Source organism: Caenorhabditis briggsae (assembly GCF_000004555.2).
Source record: "Caenorhabditis briggsae complete genome, chrV, whole genome shotgun sequence".
NCBI lineage: Eukaryota > Metazoa > Nematoda > Chromadorea > Rhabditida > Rhabditidae > Caenorhabditis > Caenorhabditis briggsae.
The window spans coordinates 17,823,721-17,838,209 of NC_013488.2; the positions used below are offsets into that span (position 1 = coordinate 17,823,721).

The following is a 14,489-nucleotide window of genomic DNA, read 5'->3' on the forward strand; positions in this document are numbered from 1 at the left end:
GATCATGTATTCTGACGGAAAATTGTGCGATTGCGACCAATGCGCGCTACTTGACGAGCATTTATTTTTTTTAGAATACACTAGATTTCTTCACTGTTTGGCACTTATTCCCGACTTTTTCTCGTTATTCGGCCTTTCTAGGATGTCGCCGCATGAAAATAGAAAAAAAACAAAAACGCACATATGGGAGTCGAACCCGCGATGCACGACTGATAGACAAGCGCGCTCACCTTTACACACAGGTGATTCGCGCAAGGCAAGGAATTGGAGGTTTATATAGCCGGAAATTGTATTGGTTTCGAATTTCAATAGTTGTTCTCCTAATCACACCTGTCCAATTCTTGGTTAAATCTCCCCTATTTATAATTTTGATGACCTTTCCTTGGATCGCACTTGCTCAGTTTCTTCATTTGTTGTTTATTCTCCCCCTCTCCCAATCCTAAGCTACAATAAATTCTGAATATCCTTTTTTTGTTAAAAAATATATAAAAAATTCTTTAAAATACAAAAAGAAGCAAGTTTCTAGCTATCCTAGAAGCCAAGATACGGTCATTTGAAGTTTTTGAGAGACGCAGACAGTTAGAGTGTCTTGTTGTCTGCGTCTCTCTTCTAAATCTTTAACTGCCTGTATCTTTGCTTCTAGACTAGCTAGAAAGATGGTTTTTGGACTTTTTTGAACTATTTTTTCTGTATTCTCAGCTTGTCACAATTTATCAAAATTTTCGAAAAAAAAATTTTTTTCGAAATTTTTTTTCCAAAAACTTGGGATTAAAATCACATATTTTCGGCATTTTCAAAATTCTAAAGAATTTTTGATCATTGGTGTTTTCCCGGGAAAAAGAGAAAAACAAAAATTCCTTCTAGCCCTAAATTATATATTTTTTCGAAAATTTTTTTTCTTTAAATTCCACACCCCCACATCATTTTTAGTCTCAAAAATCTTCCCCTCCCACCTAAAATTATAGAATTAAAAATATTTTTTTTTGGAATTTTTTAAAATAAAAACTCACTTTCCCAACTCCCCACCCCCATACCCTTAAAAATGGAAAATTCGATATTGGAGATTTTCAAAAATTCCAGAAAATTCGAAGATCCAATTTTGAAAATTCCCGATTTCCAAAATCGTTATTTATTAATTGGGACCATTTTTTGGACTTTTTATATCTTTATTTTCGCCAAATTCGAGTCAAAAATCGATAAACGAACCTCGTTATATATTTTTGTGAATCATTTGAACAAGAAAATTTTTATTGGATATATTGGATTCTTTTTCGGGATTTTCTATTTGGTTTCTATCATTTTTAACGGGTTTTCTGGAATTTTCGACTTCCCGCGATTTTTATTTTCCATTTTAACAGTTTTATGTGATTTCAATCAAGTTTCCTGGTCATTTTTGGCGGTTCAAAGGGTTTTTTTGAAATTTTCAAAAAAATTTTCAGAAAATTTTTTCAATTTCTCTGGAAAAGTTCGATTTAGGCTCATTTTTTGGACCTATATAACCCTGATTTTTTGGATATTTTTCGAGTTTTTTATGAGATTTTTTCCGGAAGTTTATGTGGTAATTTCAAATTTAATTGAAAATTTAAATTAAAAAATTTCAGATTTTCAAAATTTCCCTCAACACTTTTTTCTTGGTTTTTTCGATGTTCTCATTTTTCACTGGATTCAAATCTTGGAAAAATTTCAAAAATTATGTAGTTTGGCCGCTGGTTTTGGTTACTGTAGCGAAAATTGTAAGTTTGAAAATTTTCAATTTTTGAAATTTCGAATTTCTGAATTTTTGAAGGGACCCAGGGACCCAGGGACCCAGGGACCCAGGGACCCAATACCCAAAGACCCAAGGACTCTAGACCCCAGGGACCCTGGGACCCAAGGACCCAGGGACCCAGTGAGCCCGGGATTCCGGGACCACGAGACCCTGGGACCCAGGGACACGAGGAGCCCGGGACCAAAGACCAAGACCCAGGGATCCGAGGAGCCCGGGACCCAAGACCCAAGGACCCAAGGACTCTAGACCCCAGGGACCCAGGGACCCAGGGACCCAAGGACCAAAAATTCAAAATTAATTATTTTCAGATAGTATTCCCAATTTTATACTATTTATTATCCAATATTTCGACACTTTATCAGGTATTTTTTCTATATATATATATATTCAATTACATAATTAATTAATTTTCAGATAATTATCACCCAAAACAAGTTGAACTATTTTATGACACCAATTATTATTCTTTTATGGAAATTGGCAAAACTAAAAACGCTGAAAATTGTGAAAAATAAAACAAGTGCCACGACAAGATTGGCAACAGTTGGGAATTTGTGAAAATTTAAACTTTTTTGAATTACATAGCATAAAGTTTGAAAATGAAAAAAGATATTTGTAAAATGTTTCATTTAAATAACAAAATATTATATACATATAATTAAAATTCAAAAAGTTAAATTTCAATTTTTTTCGAATTTTTGGATTTTCGAATTATCCCATTCTCGCTCTCTCATGAACAAATCCATAATGTTTTGGCGTGTTCTCAGCACGTGGCAAGTCGGGATACGGTAGTCCGGGAATTCCAACAACAACACCTACAGTACTCCTGAACACTCCAGTTTTGAATGCATGCCCAACAATTATGGGGTTTTCAGCAACACGCCCATCAGCAAAAAATAAAAATAGACTGGATAGGACATTAAACTTTTTTGAAATGATTAGAATTTCAAAAATATTGAGTTGAGAATAGAAAAATATGAATAGAACCAGGATTTGGATCTGGAAATTTTTAAAAATTAAATTAAGAATTTTTTCCGAAAATGTTATTTTTAAAAGAAATTCTGAAATTCAGAAATTCCGAAAAAAAAATAGGTAAATATTTTTTTTTTGATTTTCGATTTTTTGGGAATTTTTCGAAAATCACATTTTTTCAAAAAAAAAACCAAACTTACATATTTCAAAATGACAACTCTTACTAGAGCCCAAATAACGTATTCTGAGAATGTGTCTCTAGATTTTAGGCCTGTAGAAATGGATAAAATACAGATAATTGTTAAATAAATCAAATAAATAATGTAGATTGCCTGAAAAATGTTATTTGGTTTTAGATATATATATATATATTGTTTTTTTTTTTTTAATTCAAAATTTTTTAATTCGAGAAGCTCAAGAAAGCCGGAATCCGGACCCCGGGAATCCGAACCCGGGAATCCGGAATCCGGACCCCGGGAATCCGGAATCCGGACCCCGGGAATCCGGAATTCGGAGTCTGGAACCAGATATCCGGATTCCGGACCCAGAAGTCCGGAGTCAGGTATCCGGACCCAGATATCAGGAACCCGGGCCCGAAAATCCGGAATCTGGAATGCAAACCCGGAAATCCGGAATCCGGACCCCGGGAATCCGGAATTCGGACCCGGAAATCCGGAATCCGGAATTGGATCCAAGATATCCGGAATCTCGACCTGGAATATCGGAATCCGGAGTCTGGAACCCGATATCCGGATTCCGGACCCAGAAGTCCGGAGTCAGGTATCCGGACCCAGATATCCGGAATCCGGAAACAGAAATCCGGAATCCGGACCCAGATATCAGGAATCCGGACCCGGGTATCCGGAATCCGGACCCGAAAATCCGGAATCCGGACCGGGAAATCCAAAATTCCGGAATAGGGACCCAGAAATCCAAAATTCCGGAATCCGGACCCAGATATCCGGATTCCTTCTCCGGTCCCCTCTCGGGAGCTCCGAGAGGAGAGAACTGATTGTTCCCTCTACTTTTTCTCTTCCTTTATAGTAATCTTATCTCCCTGAGGTCATCTTTGGTCGTGGATTTCTAATTTAATTCACGCATTTCTTTTCGTCTAGAATTTAATTTTTCTCAAACTTTTCAAAAATAATTTTCTCTTCGCCACGTTTAAATCTTACTTGAAATTTCACTTTTTGAATCTGTGAAACTATTTGAAATGATCTTTACTTTGAACCTATTCAATTTCCTGTTTTCTAGACAGATCTAGATTTCAGAAATCGAATTACTGAATTTTTCTGATTTTCAGAGTTTCTGAAACTTGTGAAAGCAATTTTTAAAAAATCAACAAACCACATATAGCTCGAAATTCAAAAATCCAAAAAATTCTCCGACGACTTTCAGGCCAAAAATAATCCAACAAATCCAATAAATCACAAATTCAATTTGCTCCGAAAATTCGAATTTTCTCTCAATTCCCGGCCAAAAATACACTAAAAATCGTTGAATTCCAAAAAAGGACCATAAAACATTCATAGATTCTTCCATCGTCGAATTCAAAGAATTCACGAATTGAAAACCAAAAAATCGATAAGGAAAATCATTCCAGAGTGAAATTCCAGCCAAAATCAAACTGAGAATCCAAAGTATCAATAGAAATTTTCCAGATTGTAATTTTTTGATAATTTTCACAATTGAAGTATCATTTTTATCTTTTTCATTGAATTCAACCCAACATAATCCATATAAAATTAAGGATAGAGTACAAAAAAGTGTAAAAAAGGATGGTAAATTATTAGGGTCCACTGGAGCCGTCAAACTCGACAGAGCAATAAAAAATTGGCTCATTTTTGGATTTTTTTGAGCGGAAAAAAATTTTTTGAAAATTTTTTTAAAAAATTATTATTTCCACCTGGTGTGCTTAACTGGAATTGAGTCTAGTTTTGTGTTAACGACAAACATGGAATTATGTTTTGGACATTTTTGAGGGGTGATGTCAGAAGAAAAAAAACTAAATTATATTTTTCAGAAAAAAATTTTATAAAGGTTTCTAGATTTTTGGCATTTAAGAAACAGTCAGAAAATCAAAAAAAATTTTATTAATCCAAAAAAAAACAATTCATGACATCCTTGCTCTCTCATGAACAAATCCATAATGTTTTGGCGTGTTCTCAGCACGTGGCAAGTCGGGATACGGTAGTCTGGGAATGCCAACAACAACACCTACAGTACTCCTGAACACTCCAGGTTTGAATGCTCTTCCCACAATCACAGGCTTTTCATAGCCACGCCCATCGGCGAAAAATACAAATAGACTGGATAGGAAATTTAATTTTTTCGAAATTATTAAAATTTGAAAAATATTGAGTTGTGAATTGAAGAATATAAGGAGGACCAGGATTTGAATCTGAAATGTCTTGAAAAAATTTAAAATTTCAGAAATCAAGGAATTCGGAAATTCAGAAATTCAGAAATTCAGGAATTCAGAAATTCAGAAATTCAGAAATTCAGAAATTCAGAAATTCAGATATTCAGAAATTCAAAAATTCAAAAATTCAGAAATTCAGAAATTCCGAAATTCAGAAATTCAGAAATTCTGAAATTCAGAAATTCAGAAATTCAGATATTCAGAAATTCAAAAATTCAAAAATTCAGAAATTCAGAAATTCAGAAACTCAGAAATTCAGAAATTCAGAAATTCCGAAATTCAGAAATTCGGAAATTCAGAAATTCAGAAATTCAGAAATTCAGAAATTCAGATATTCAGAAATTCAAAAATTCAAAAATTCAGAAATTCAGAAATTCCGAAATTCAGAAATTCAGAAATTCAGAAATTCAAAAATTCAAAAATTCAGAAATTCAGAAATTCAGAAATTCAGAAATTCAGGAATTCAGAAATTCAGAAATTCTGAAATTCAGAAATTCAGAAATTCAGATATTCAGAAATTCAAAAATTTAAAAATTCAGAAATTCAGAAATTCAGAAATTCAGAAATTCAGGAATTCATCAATTCAGAAATTCAGAAATTCAGAAATTCAGAAATTCAGATATTCAGAAATTCAAAAATTCAAAAATTCAGAAATTCGGAAATTCAGAAATTCTGAAATTCAGAAATTCTGAAATTCAGATATTCAGAAATTCAAAAATTCAAAAATTCAGAAATTCAGAAATTCAGAAATTCAGAAATTCAGAAACTTCCCAAAAATTCAAATTTCAAAACTCCGATGATTTCACAAAAAGTGAGTACTGTGTTTCAAAACAGGTGAAATCATTCTTGTTTATCAACAGCTGATTTTCCTGACATCTTTGAAAATTCTCCCATGAGAGTTTTTCTGACAGAAAAATCATAAAATTTAAAAAACGAATTTCGGCAAAAAATGGAAAACGTATCTTCGAATTCCACAGAAAGTTCTCAAGATTTGGAAGTTGGTTTTGTATTTATTTACGAACTTCTTTCAATTTTAATCTTTCCATTTTACAGTCATGTATTTTTGAAAAATGTTCAAAAAGAGAAAGGCAGTTCAATTTTTGAAGTGAACCATTGTTTTTATAAAATCAATGAGAAATTATACAAACTTCATAAATCCTTATTTTTTACTGGTACAGCTATTTTGCTTTTTATCTTTGTTATCTCTGCATTTATTCGTCTATTTTTTATTTTCTTCTTCATTTATTGTGCAGTTGTTGTTTTCAACGCATTTATCGCTGGATTTTTATATCAAGCCAACTGTTTTTTGCTTATTTTACTGGCTTTTCAAAAATTCCTGATATTTTTTTATCCATGCTCAGAGAGATTTTTGACTTTTAACGCTGACGAAGTTCAACGATTTGTTTGGGTACTTTCTTCTTGGCTTTCGGTTCTCGATTGATGAATTGGTTTACGGTTTGGTTCTTTTCGGTAAGGGAATGTCTTTTGAAGTTTTGGAACATTTTGAATTTTAAACTTTTTTAAATTCCAGAATTTCTGAAATTTTCTAATACTTTTTAGAATGTTCTAGAATTTACTGGAAAGACTAGAGAATTCAAAAAATTAGGTCATAACATAGAAAATCCAAAAAATTAGGTCATGACCTAGAAAATCCAAAAAATTAGGTCATAACATAGAAAATCCTAAAAAAAAACAGGTCATGACCTAGAAAATTCAAAAAAAAGGTCATGACCTAGAAAATCCAAAAAAACTAGGCCATGACCTAGAAAATCCGAAAAATCTAGTTCATGACCTAGAAAATCCGAAAAATCTAGGTCATGACCTAGAAAATCGTAAAAATTAGGTCATGACCTAGAAAATCGTAAAAATGAGGTCATGACCGAGAAGGCCAGGAAATTAGGTCATGACCTAGAAATTCAAAAAATTAGGTCATGGCCTAGAAAATCCGAAAAATCTAGGTCAAGACCTAGAAAATCCAAAAAATTAGGTCATGACCTAGAAAATCCAAAAAACTAGGTCATGATTTAGAAAATCCACAAAATTAGGTCATGACCTAGAAAATCGTAAAAATGAGGTCATGACCGAGAAGGCCAGGAAATTAGGTCATGACCTAGAAAATCCGAAAAATCTAGTTCATGACCTAGAAAATCCGAAAAATCTAGGTCATGACCTAGAAAATCCAAAAAATTAGGTCATGACCTAGAAAATCCAAAAAACTAGGTCATGATTTAGAAAATCCACAAAATTAGGTCATGACCTAGAAAATCGTAAAAATGAGGTCATGACCGAGAAGGCCAGGAAATTAGGTCATGACCTAGAAATTCAAAAAATTAGGTCATGGCCTAGAAAATCCGAAAAATCTAGGTCAAGACCTAGAAAATCCAAAAAATTAGGTCATGACCTAGAAAATCCAAAAAACTAGGTCATGATTTAGAAAATCCACAAAATTAGGTCATGACCTAGAAAATCGTAAAAATGAGGTCATGACCGAGAAGGCCAGGAAATTAGGTCATGACCTAGAAAATCCGAAAAATCTAGTTCATGACCTAGAAAATCCGAAAAATCTAGGTCATGACCTAGAAAATCCAAAAAATTAGGTCATGACCTAGAAAATCCGAAAAATCTAGGTCATGACCTAGAAAATCCGAAAAATTAGGTCTAAAATTTTTTTCCAAAAATTTCAGGGTTTCTACATCTTCACAAACTGCCTATTATTATTTGCTACATTTTTATATCTTCCAATTTTTTGGAGAATCAAGAAACACAGTAATTTATTATCAGCGCAACTTAATCAACCACAAAGATATGTAATATGGCAATTAATTGTGATAATTGGTTTGAAAATTGTGGGTTTTTTTCATAATTTGACTTTCAGAAATTCGAACATTTCTAGAATTCAAAAATTCTGAAATTCTGAAACTCGACAACTAATTTTTTTTCAAATTTTCAGTCTTACATCCCATTCGTTCTTATTTTCAACTACGAAAAATCGATTCATGATCAAATTGGAACTTGTGAAACAATCGATAAATTTTCAACAATTCTAACAATTCAATTAACTTATTTGGGTTGTTCAAAAAGGAATTTTCAGTGTTTTTTGGATTTTTTGAGTCAAAAATGGTATATACGAATGTTTAAATGTTGCAAAATTTGTAAGAAAAATCGAATTGAAACAATGGGAAATTCTGAAACTACAGTGGCCAATTTTACGAGATATTAATGATTTTTTATTGGTTTTTTAAATGTTTTCCAGTGAATTTTCAATAAAAAAAGTTATTTTTAAAAATGATCTCCAGTTTTTTTTTGTAAAATTATTTCCAATTGTCTGGTTTTTACAGTTCCAATTTTTGTAGTTTGTTCCGAACTACAAAAAAGTGACAAAAAATGTTAGAAAAGGAAAACTCCACTTCGGACTAATTGAACGAATTAGGACATTTTGAGTACAAAATTTATGAAAAATGGTCCAAAAATCTCTAAAAATGGTCCAAAAGTCATGAAAAATGACTCAAAAATCATACAAAATGATCCAAAAATCATGAAAAGCGAAATTCAGAAATTCAAAAATTCACAAATTCAAAAAATCGGGAATTCAGAAATTCAGAAATTCAGAAATTCAAAAATTCACAAATTCAAAAAAATCGGGAAATCGGAAATTCAGAAATTCAGAAATTCAGAAATTCAGAAATTCAGAAATTCAGAAATTCAAAAATTCACAAATTCAAAAAATCGGGAAATCGGAAATTCAGAAATTCAGAAATTCAGAAATTCAGAAATTCAAAAATTCACAAATTCAAAAATTCACAAATTCAAAAAATCGGGAATTCGGAAATTCAGAAATTCAGAAATTCAGAAATTCAGAAATTCAGAAATTCAGAAATTCAGAAATTCAGAAATTCAAAAATTCACAAATTACCCAAAATTCAGAAATTCAGAAATTCAGAAATTCAGAAATTACCCAAAATTCAGATTTATTCCAGATTTTTTTTCGTGAGAATCTGCCAATTTTTTGTCTCAAAAATCTGAAAATTCTGAAATTATCTTCTAAATTCCAAAGATCCCCAAAACCCGGAACTTCCAATTAATTTTCCTTTAATTGCCTTTTAATTTTATTTTCTTGTTTTTACCCCAATTAAAAAAATTTATTTGTCTGAAATTTCATCTCAAATTTCAAAATACCCAATGTACTCAAAATTTTGTTATCAATCCATCAAAATAATCAGTAAAACATGTGATTTTTGGATTTCCGTGAAAAATAAAAACATTCCAAAAATTCAGTGATCAGAAATTTTTTTTTTCTGAAAATTTTTTTCAGCCAAACAACATGATATTCTTGCAAAAGTCACGTTTCCCATTTGTCATCCGTTCCATCATCCCATCTCTCTCTCTCTGCGTCTCCAATCTCTCATCAATCGGGTCAACAATTAGATGACAAATAGGCTCCGCCTACTTTTAGTTTGAAGACGTCGCGCTATAAAAACAACGTCTTCTGGGGTTTTCTGACTACAAGATTCAGATTTTTGCCTATTTTTCTACCTACAGTAACCCCTAATTCTCAAAAGACCATGAAAGTCTCCCAAGCGATTTCCGAAATTATCGCCGAATTTTCTGGAATCAACCGGTCCCCAAACGCGGGACACATTCAAAAATGTCCGTCTAGAAAATGCTCGATGGCCACGCCCCCTCCATCTGCCACGTCGTCTGGACAAAATTCTGGAGCATCATCGCCAAGGAGGAAGCTATCCGAGCCGGCCGCCCGCAAACACTCGGTTGTCATCGCTGTGGAGTGGTAGGTTTTCGATTGCTAAAGTTAAAAGCTAAAATTTCGAGTAGAAAATAAAAAATTCGAGTTTACCGTAATTTTTTACCCCTAGACACCAATTTTCAGCTCTCTAGCTCAAATTGTCGTAAGGTGTGGTGTTTTGTGTGCAAACACCGAAAACATGGGAACTTGTTATTTTCTTGTTTCCGGAGTACTATATTCGAATCCCCCGCAATTTTTACCCCTATTCGCTATTTTTCACCCCTTTAGCTCAAAATGTCGTAATGTTTGGTGTTTTGTCTGCAAACACCAAACACTGAATTTCACGACACTTTGAGCTAGAGCGCTGAAATTTAGTTCATAGAGGTAGAAAAATGTGAGGAATTTAAATGTAATGCTCAAAAACCATAAAAATGAGTTTTTCTTTTCATTATTTGGTGTTTGCACACAATACATCTAATCTTACGACACTTTGAGCTAGAGCTCTGAAAATTAATGTCCAGGGGTAAAAAAATGGGGGAAACTCGAATTTTATAGTTTTAGCTTCTGAAAAGTTTTCTAACCAGTGCAATTTCAATTTTCAGAGCCAAATTCCAACGTGCACAATTGACAAGACAAAGTTACTGTAGATAAATAGATTTCTACAGTAACCTTCCTGGATTTTTTTTCGGAAGAATCGACAATTGCTAGATTTTTGTGCCATAATTTCTTTTTTCTGTATAAACTTGTACATAATTTATGCATTTTTTTTGAAAAATAAAAAATTATAAAAATCGAAAAAATGTTTTTTGGGTTTTTTCTAGAATTGTGTTTTCGAAGAGACAAACCAATTAATTAATCCAATTAGTACAAATTGAAGCAACTTCCGATCGGTGGGCTACACCTAGCTTATTACGCATCGATGAACACAGAATTTCGGTAAGATTTGGTGATTCAGAAGACGTCAGAATACAGAATACAAATGTTGAGGAGGGAGATCTTGTGGCGTTCTATTAGAGCGTTTACGTATTTTAAGATTTGAACTGGAAAATTTCTAATTTTCCTACAGTAATCCCTGATGAGCTACAAAATACAGATGACTCCAAAACGAAAGTCCACACATCAGAAAAATCAGAATTCACTTTTTTTCCTAATCTTTCTAGTCCCAATTTCTTCAGTTGATTGCATTTTTCTAGTCATTTTTTGTGTCAAAAAATAGAAATTTTGTAGTTTAATCCTGTTAAAAATCGAAGGAAAACTAGACAAGTTGGTTTTTCGAAATTTTCGAATTTTCAGATTTTTTGGTTTTTTGGAACAATGAACAGTAGGGAAAATGAGTTTTGAATGATCTAAAAATTATTTTAAAAAAGCGGAAAATTTCCTGAAAACCCCAAAAATCATAGATCACAACTTTCTTATCAAATTCTACTCATCTTGTGATATTTTGATAGAGAGAGAGAGAGAGAGAAAGAGGAAATCGGGAAGGAACACAGCTGATAAGAAAGTGATAATGTCATTATCACTGATTAGAAGGGATTAGCTTGTTTTGGTTCCTCTTTTTAAGGAATTTTCTTACTAGTCATAGATCAGCTGTTGATAATAGTGATAAGAAGAGGTACTGGTACTGATAATGGACCTAGTTGAAGGACTAATTAGCGGATATTGACCTAATTAGGTCCTTCGTTCATTAAAACTCCAAGATTTTCTTTCAAAAATTTTTTGTTTTTAACCAGCAAGCTGGTGCGCCTTCGGCGCGATTCGTTTTATATATAAGGAAGATATTCAGATCAATATACATATGTATAGACAACTAAAATTTTTAAAATTAAAAAAAAATAATTTCAGCTACTCGGTTATCCGCTGTCGCTGGAGTTCGGGGAAGTTGGAGGATTTGTTCTGAAAATTTGAAAATTTGAATTTTAGTAGACCAGATTTTCCAAATTCCAAATTTCCAGAAATCCGGTTTTTCAAAATTCTGGAATTCGGAAATTCCAGATTTTTGAATTTCCGAATTTCTGAATTTCAGATTTTCGAACTTCCTGAATTTCTGAATTTCTGAATTTACGAATTTCTGAATTTCTGAGTTTCTGAATTTCTGAATTTCTGAATTTCTGAATTTCTTAATTTCTGAATTTCTGAGTTTCTGAATTTCTGAATTTCTGAATTTCTGAATTTCTGAATTTCTGAATTTCTAAATTTCTGAATATATGAATTTATGAATTTCTGAATATATGAATTTATGAATTTATGAATTTATGAATTTCTGAATTTCTGAATTTCTGAATTTCTGAATTTCTGAATTTCTGAATTTCTTAATTTCTGAATTTCTGAGTTTCTGAATTTCTGAATTTCTGAATTTCTGAATTTCTGAATTTCTGAATTTCTGAATTTCTAAATTTCTGAATTTCTGAATATATGAATTTCTGAATATATGAATTTATGAATTTATGAATTTATGAATTTATGAATTTATGAATTTCTGAATTTCTGAATTTCTGAATTTCTGAATTTCTGAATTTCTGAAATTCTGAATTTCTGAATTTCTGAATTTCTGAATTTCTGAATTTCTGAATTTCTGAATTTCTGAATTTCTGAAATTCTGAATTTCTGAATTTCTGAATTTCTGAATTTCTGAATTTCTGAATTTCTGAATTTCTGAATTTCTGAATTTCTGAATTTCTGAATTTCTGAATTTCTGAATTTCGAACTTCTAGATGTTTGAAATCCCAAATTTTTATAACTTTTCAAATTTTCAAAAATTCAAAAATCACTCACCACTCCAACAGTGATTATCACCGAATGTCGCCTATTTTCAATTTCATGATAGTTTTTAGAATTTCCAGAAGGTTCTGACATTTTTCGAACGGGAGTATTCGCTCCAGAATTGATTGGAGTGGGCGGGGTCGTGGCGGATTTGAATTTTGGGGTGTATTGAAATCCGGCAAAATCGGATACCATATCCAAGAGGGAAGTCATTTCTTTCTGAAAAAATATATAAAAAATTCCAAAAATGAAAATTTCAGAAATTCCAGAAAATTCCAGACATATCTAGAAAAAGTTTTGCAGAAAAAACTAAATTTGAAAAAATATGAGAAATCGATTCCAAAAGTTTCGAAAATTGAGAATTTCACAGATTTTCCAATAAAAAATTCCAAGAAAAAATCACATCTGTTTTTTCTTCTGTACAAAAAAAGAACGTGACTGTCTTGTCTTATATACCACAATCAGGAGGAAAAGAGAGAGAGAGAGAGAGAGATAGAGACGCAGAGAAAAAGAAAGAGGAATCATTTGATTAGTCATTCGATCTCTCACATTTCATCTATCACAAAATGGAACAAAAATGTCGATGATCTATGAAAGTGCATCCATGTGATATCATAGACAGCCTAATTACCCTAATTGGCGATAATTTGTCAATGAAAAAAAATTTTTTAAAAATGAGACGAATAAAATGAATGAGATACAATTGCAAAGATCGAAAAGATCAGAGATTAAATTGACGAAAACATTATTTTAATTCGAAAAACAAAAAAATCTGAAAATCCAAGGATGGCCGGAAGTTGGAAAAATTCAGAAGTCCCAGGGACCCAGGGACTCAGGGACCCAGGGACCCAGGGACTCAGGGACCCAGGGACCCAGGGACTCAGGGACCCAGGGACCCAGGGACTCAGGGACCCAGAGACCCAGAGACCCAGGGACCCAGGGACCCAGGGACCCTAAGGGACCCAGGGACCCAGGGATCCAGGGACCCAGGGACCCAGGGACCCAGGGACCCAGGGACCCAGGGACCCAGGGACCCAGGGACCCAGGGACCCAGGGACCCAGGGACCCAGGGACCCAGGGACCCAGGGACCCAGGGACCCAGGGACCCAGTTTCAGAAATTCAGAAGTTCAACAAACCAAAATTTCCAAAATCCTAAAATTTCGAAACTTTTTTCTAGACAATTCGAAAATTGGCAATGTTCCAAAAATAAACTTTGTCCTGGAAGTTGTTTTCTTTATCTAGAAAAAATCAAGAACCATCTTATTTCAGACGAAAAAAAAAAACAAAAAACACTTGAAATGTTTTTTTCAAGTGGAAATTTGTCAAAAATCAAAAAATGACGAATTCAGAAATCTTTCAGTACAAAAAGAGAGTCTGAAAATAGAAATTGGACAAAAAATTCAAATTTGAATTTGTAAAAAAAGTTTTTTTCTCTGAAATTTTGAACCGTTTTCCAAATACCGTAAAACCTATAATAGAAGGGCCCCCCTGACGTTCAAATTTGAGCCAATTGATCTCGGTTCCTGATGAAGATATAGAAAATTTGTCAACTGATAAATTGTTTATCATGATATCTTATTCATTTTATCAGTTGACACATTTTTGATATCTCTTATAGGAGCTGAGATAATTGAGCTCAAACTTGACAGTGTGCCCTTCTATTTCAGGTTTAAGGGTAATTTAAATTTTTCCAAAAACACAGTCTCTACAGTAATCCCTGAAAGCTACAAAACACGAACAACTCAAAAATGTTTCTAACATTTTCAAAGCGTTCAAATTTCCTATCCCATTTGAAAATTTCAGCACATACAAAACGAAGAATAGA

The 14,489-nt window shown here is 32.8% G+C and overlaps 4 protein-coding genes across 4 annotated transcripts; 3 read left to right on the forward strand and 1 right to left on the reverse strand.

Annotated features, from left to right (window-relative positions):
* Positions 1-1,042: 1,042 nt before the first annotated feature.
* CBG17850 lies at positions 1,043-2,326 on the forward strand (the record flags this gene model as incomplete). The annotated part of the gene is made up of 5 exons (XM_002648884.1): positions 1,043-1,124; positions 1,440-1,558; positions 1,602-1,737; positions 1,787-2,130; positions 2,183-2,326. The coding sequence occupies 5 exons, from the start codon at positions 1,043-1,045 to the stop codon at positions 2,324-2,326; spliced, it is 825 nt and encodes a 274-aa protein (XP_002648930.1).
* A 753-nt stretch (positions 2,327-3,079) lies between these two features.
* Positions 3,080-3,752, forward strand: CBG17851 (the record flags this gene model as incomplete). The annotated part of the gene is made up of 2 exons (XM_045238500.1): positions 3,080-3,473; positions 3,535-3,752. The coding sequence occupies 2 exons, from the start codon at positions 3,080-3,082 to the stop codon at positions 3,750-3,752; spliced, it is 612 nt and encodes a 203-aa protein (XP_045096317.1).
* Positions 3,753-9,724: 5,972 nt separating this feature from the next.
* Positions 9,725-9,952, forward strand: CBG17852 (the record flags this gene model as incomplete). The annotated part of the gene is made up of 1 exon (XM_002648886.2): positions 9,725-9,952. The coding sequence occupies one exon, from the start codon at positions 9,725-9,727 to the stop codon at positions 9,950-9,952; it is 228 nt and encodes a 75-aa protein (XP_002648932.2).
* Positions 9,953-11,745: 1,793 nt separating this feature from the next.
* Positions 11,746-12,876, reverse strand: CBG17853 (the record flags this gene model as incomplete). Its single annotated transcript, XM_002648887.1, has 2 exons — positions 11,746-11,796; positions 12,676-12,876. 2 exons carry the CDS (start codon positions 12,874-12,876, stop codon positions 11,746-11,748), a joined length of 252 nt encoding a protein of 83 aa, XP_002648933.1.
* Between the last annotated feature and the right edge of the window lie 1,613 nt (positions 12,877-14,489).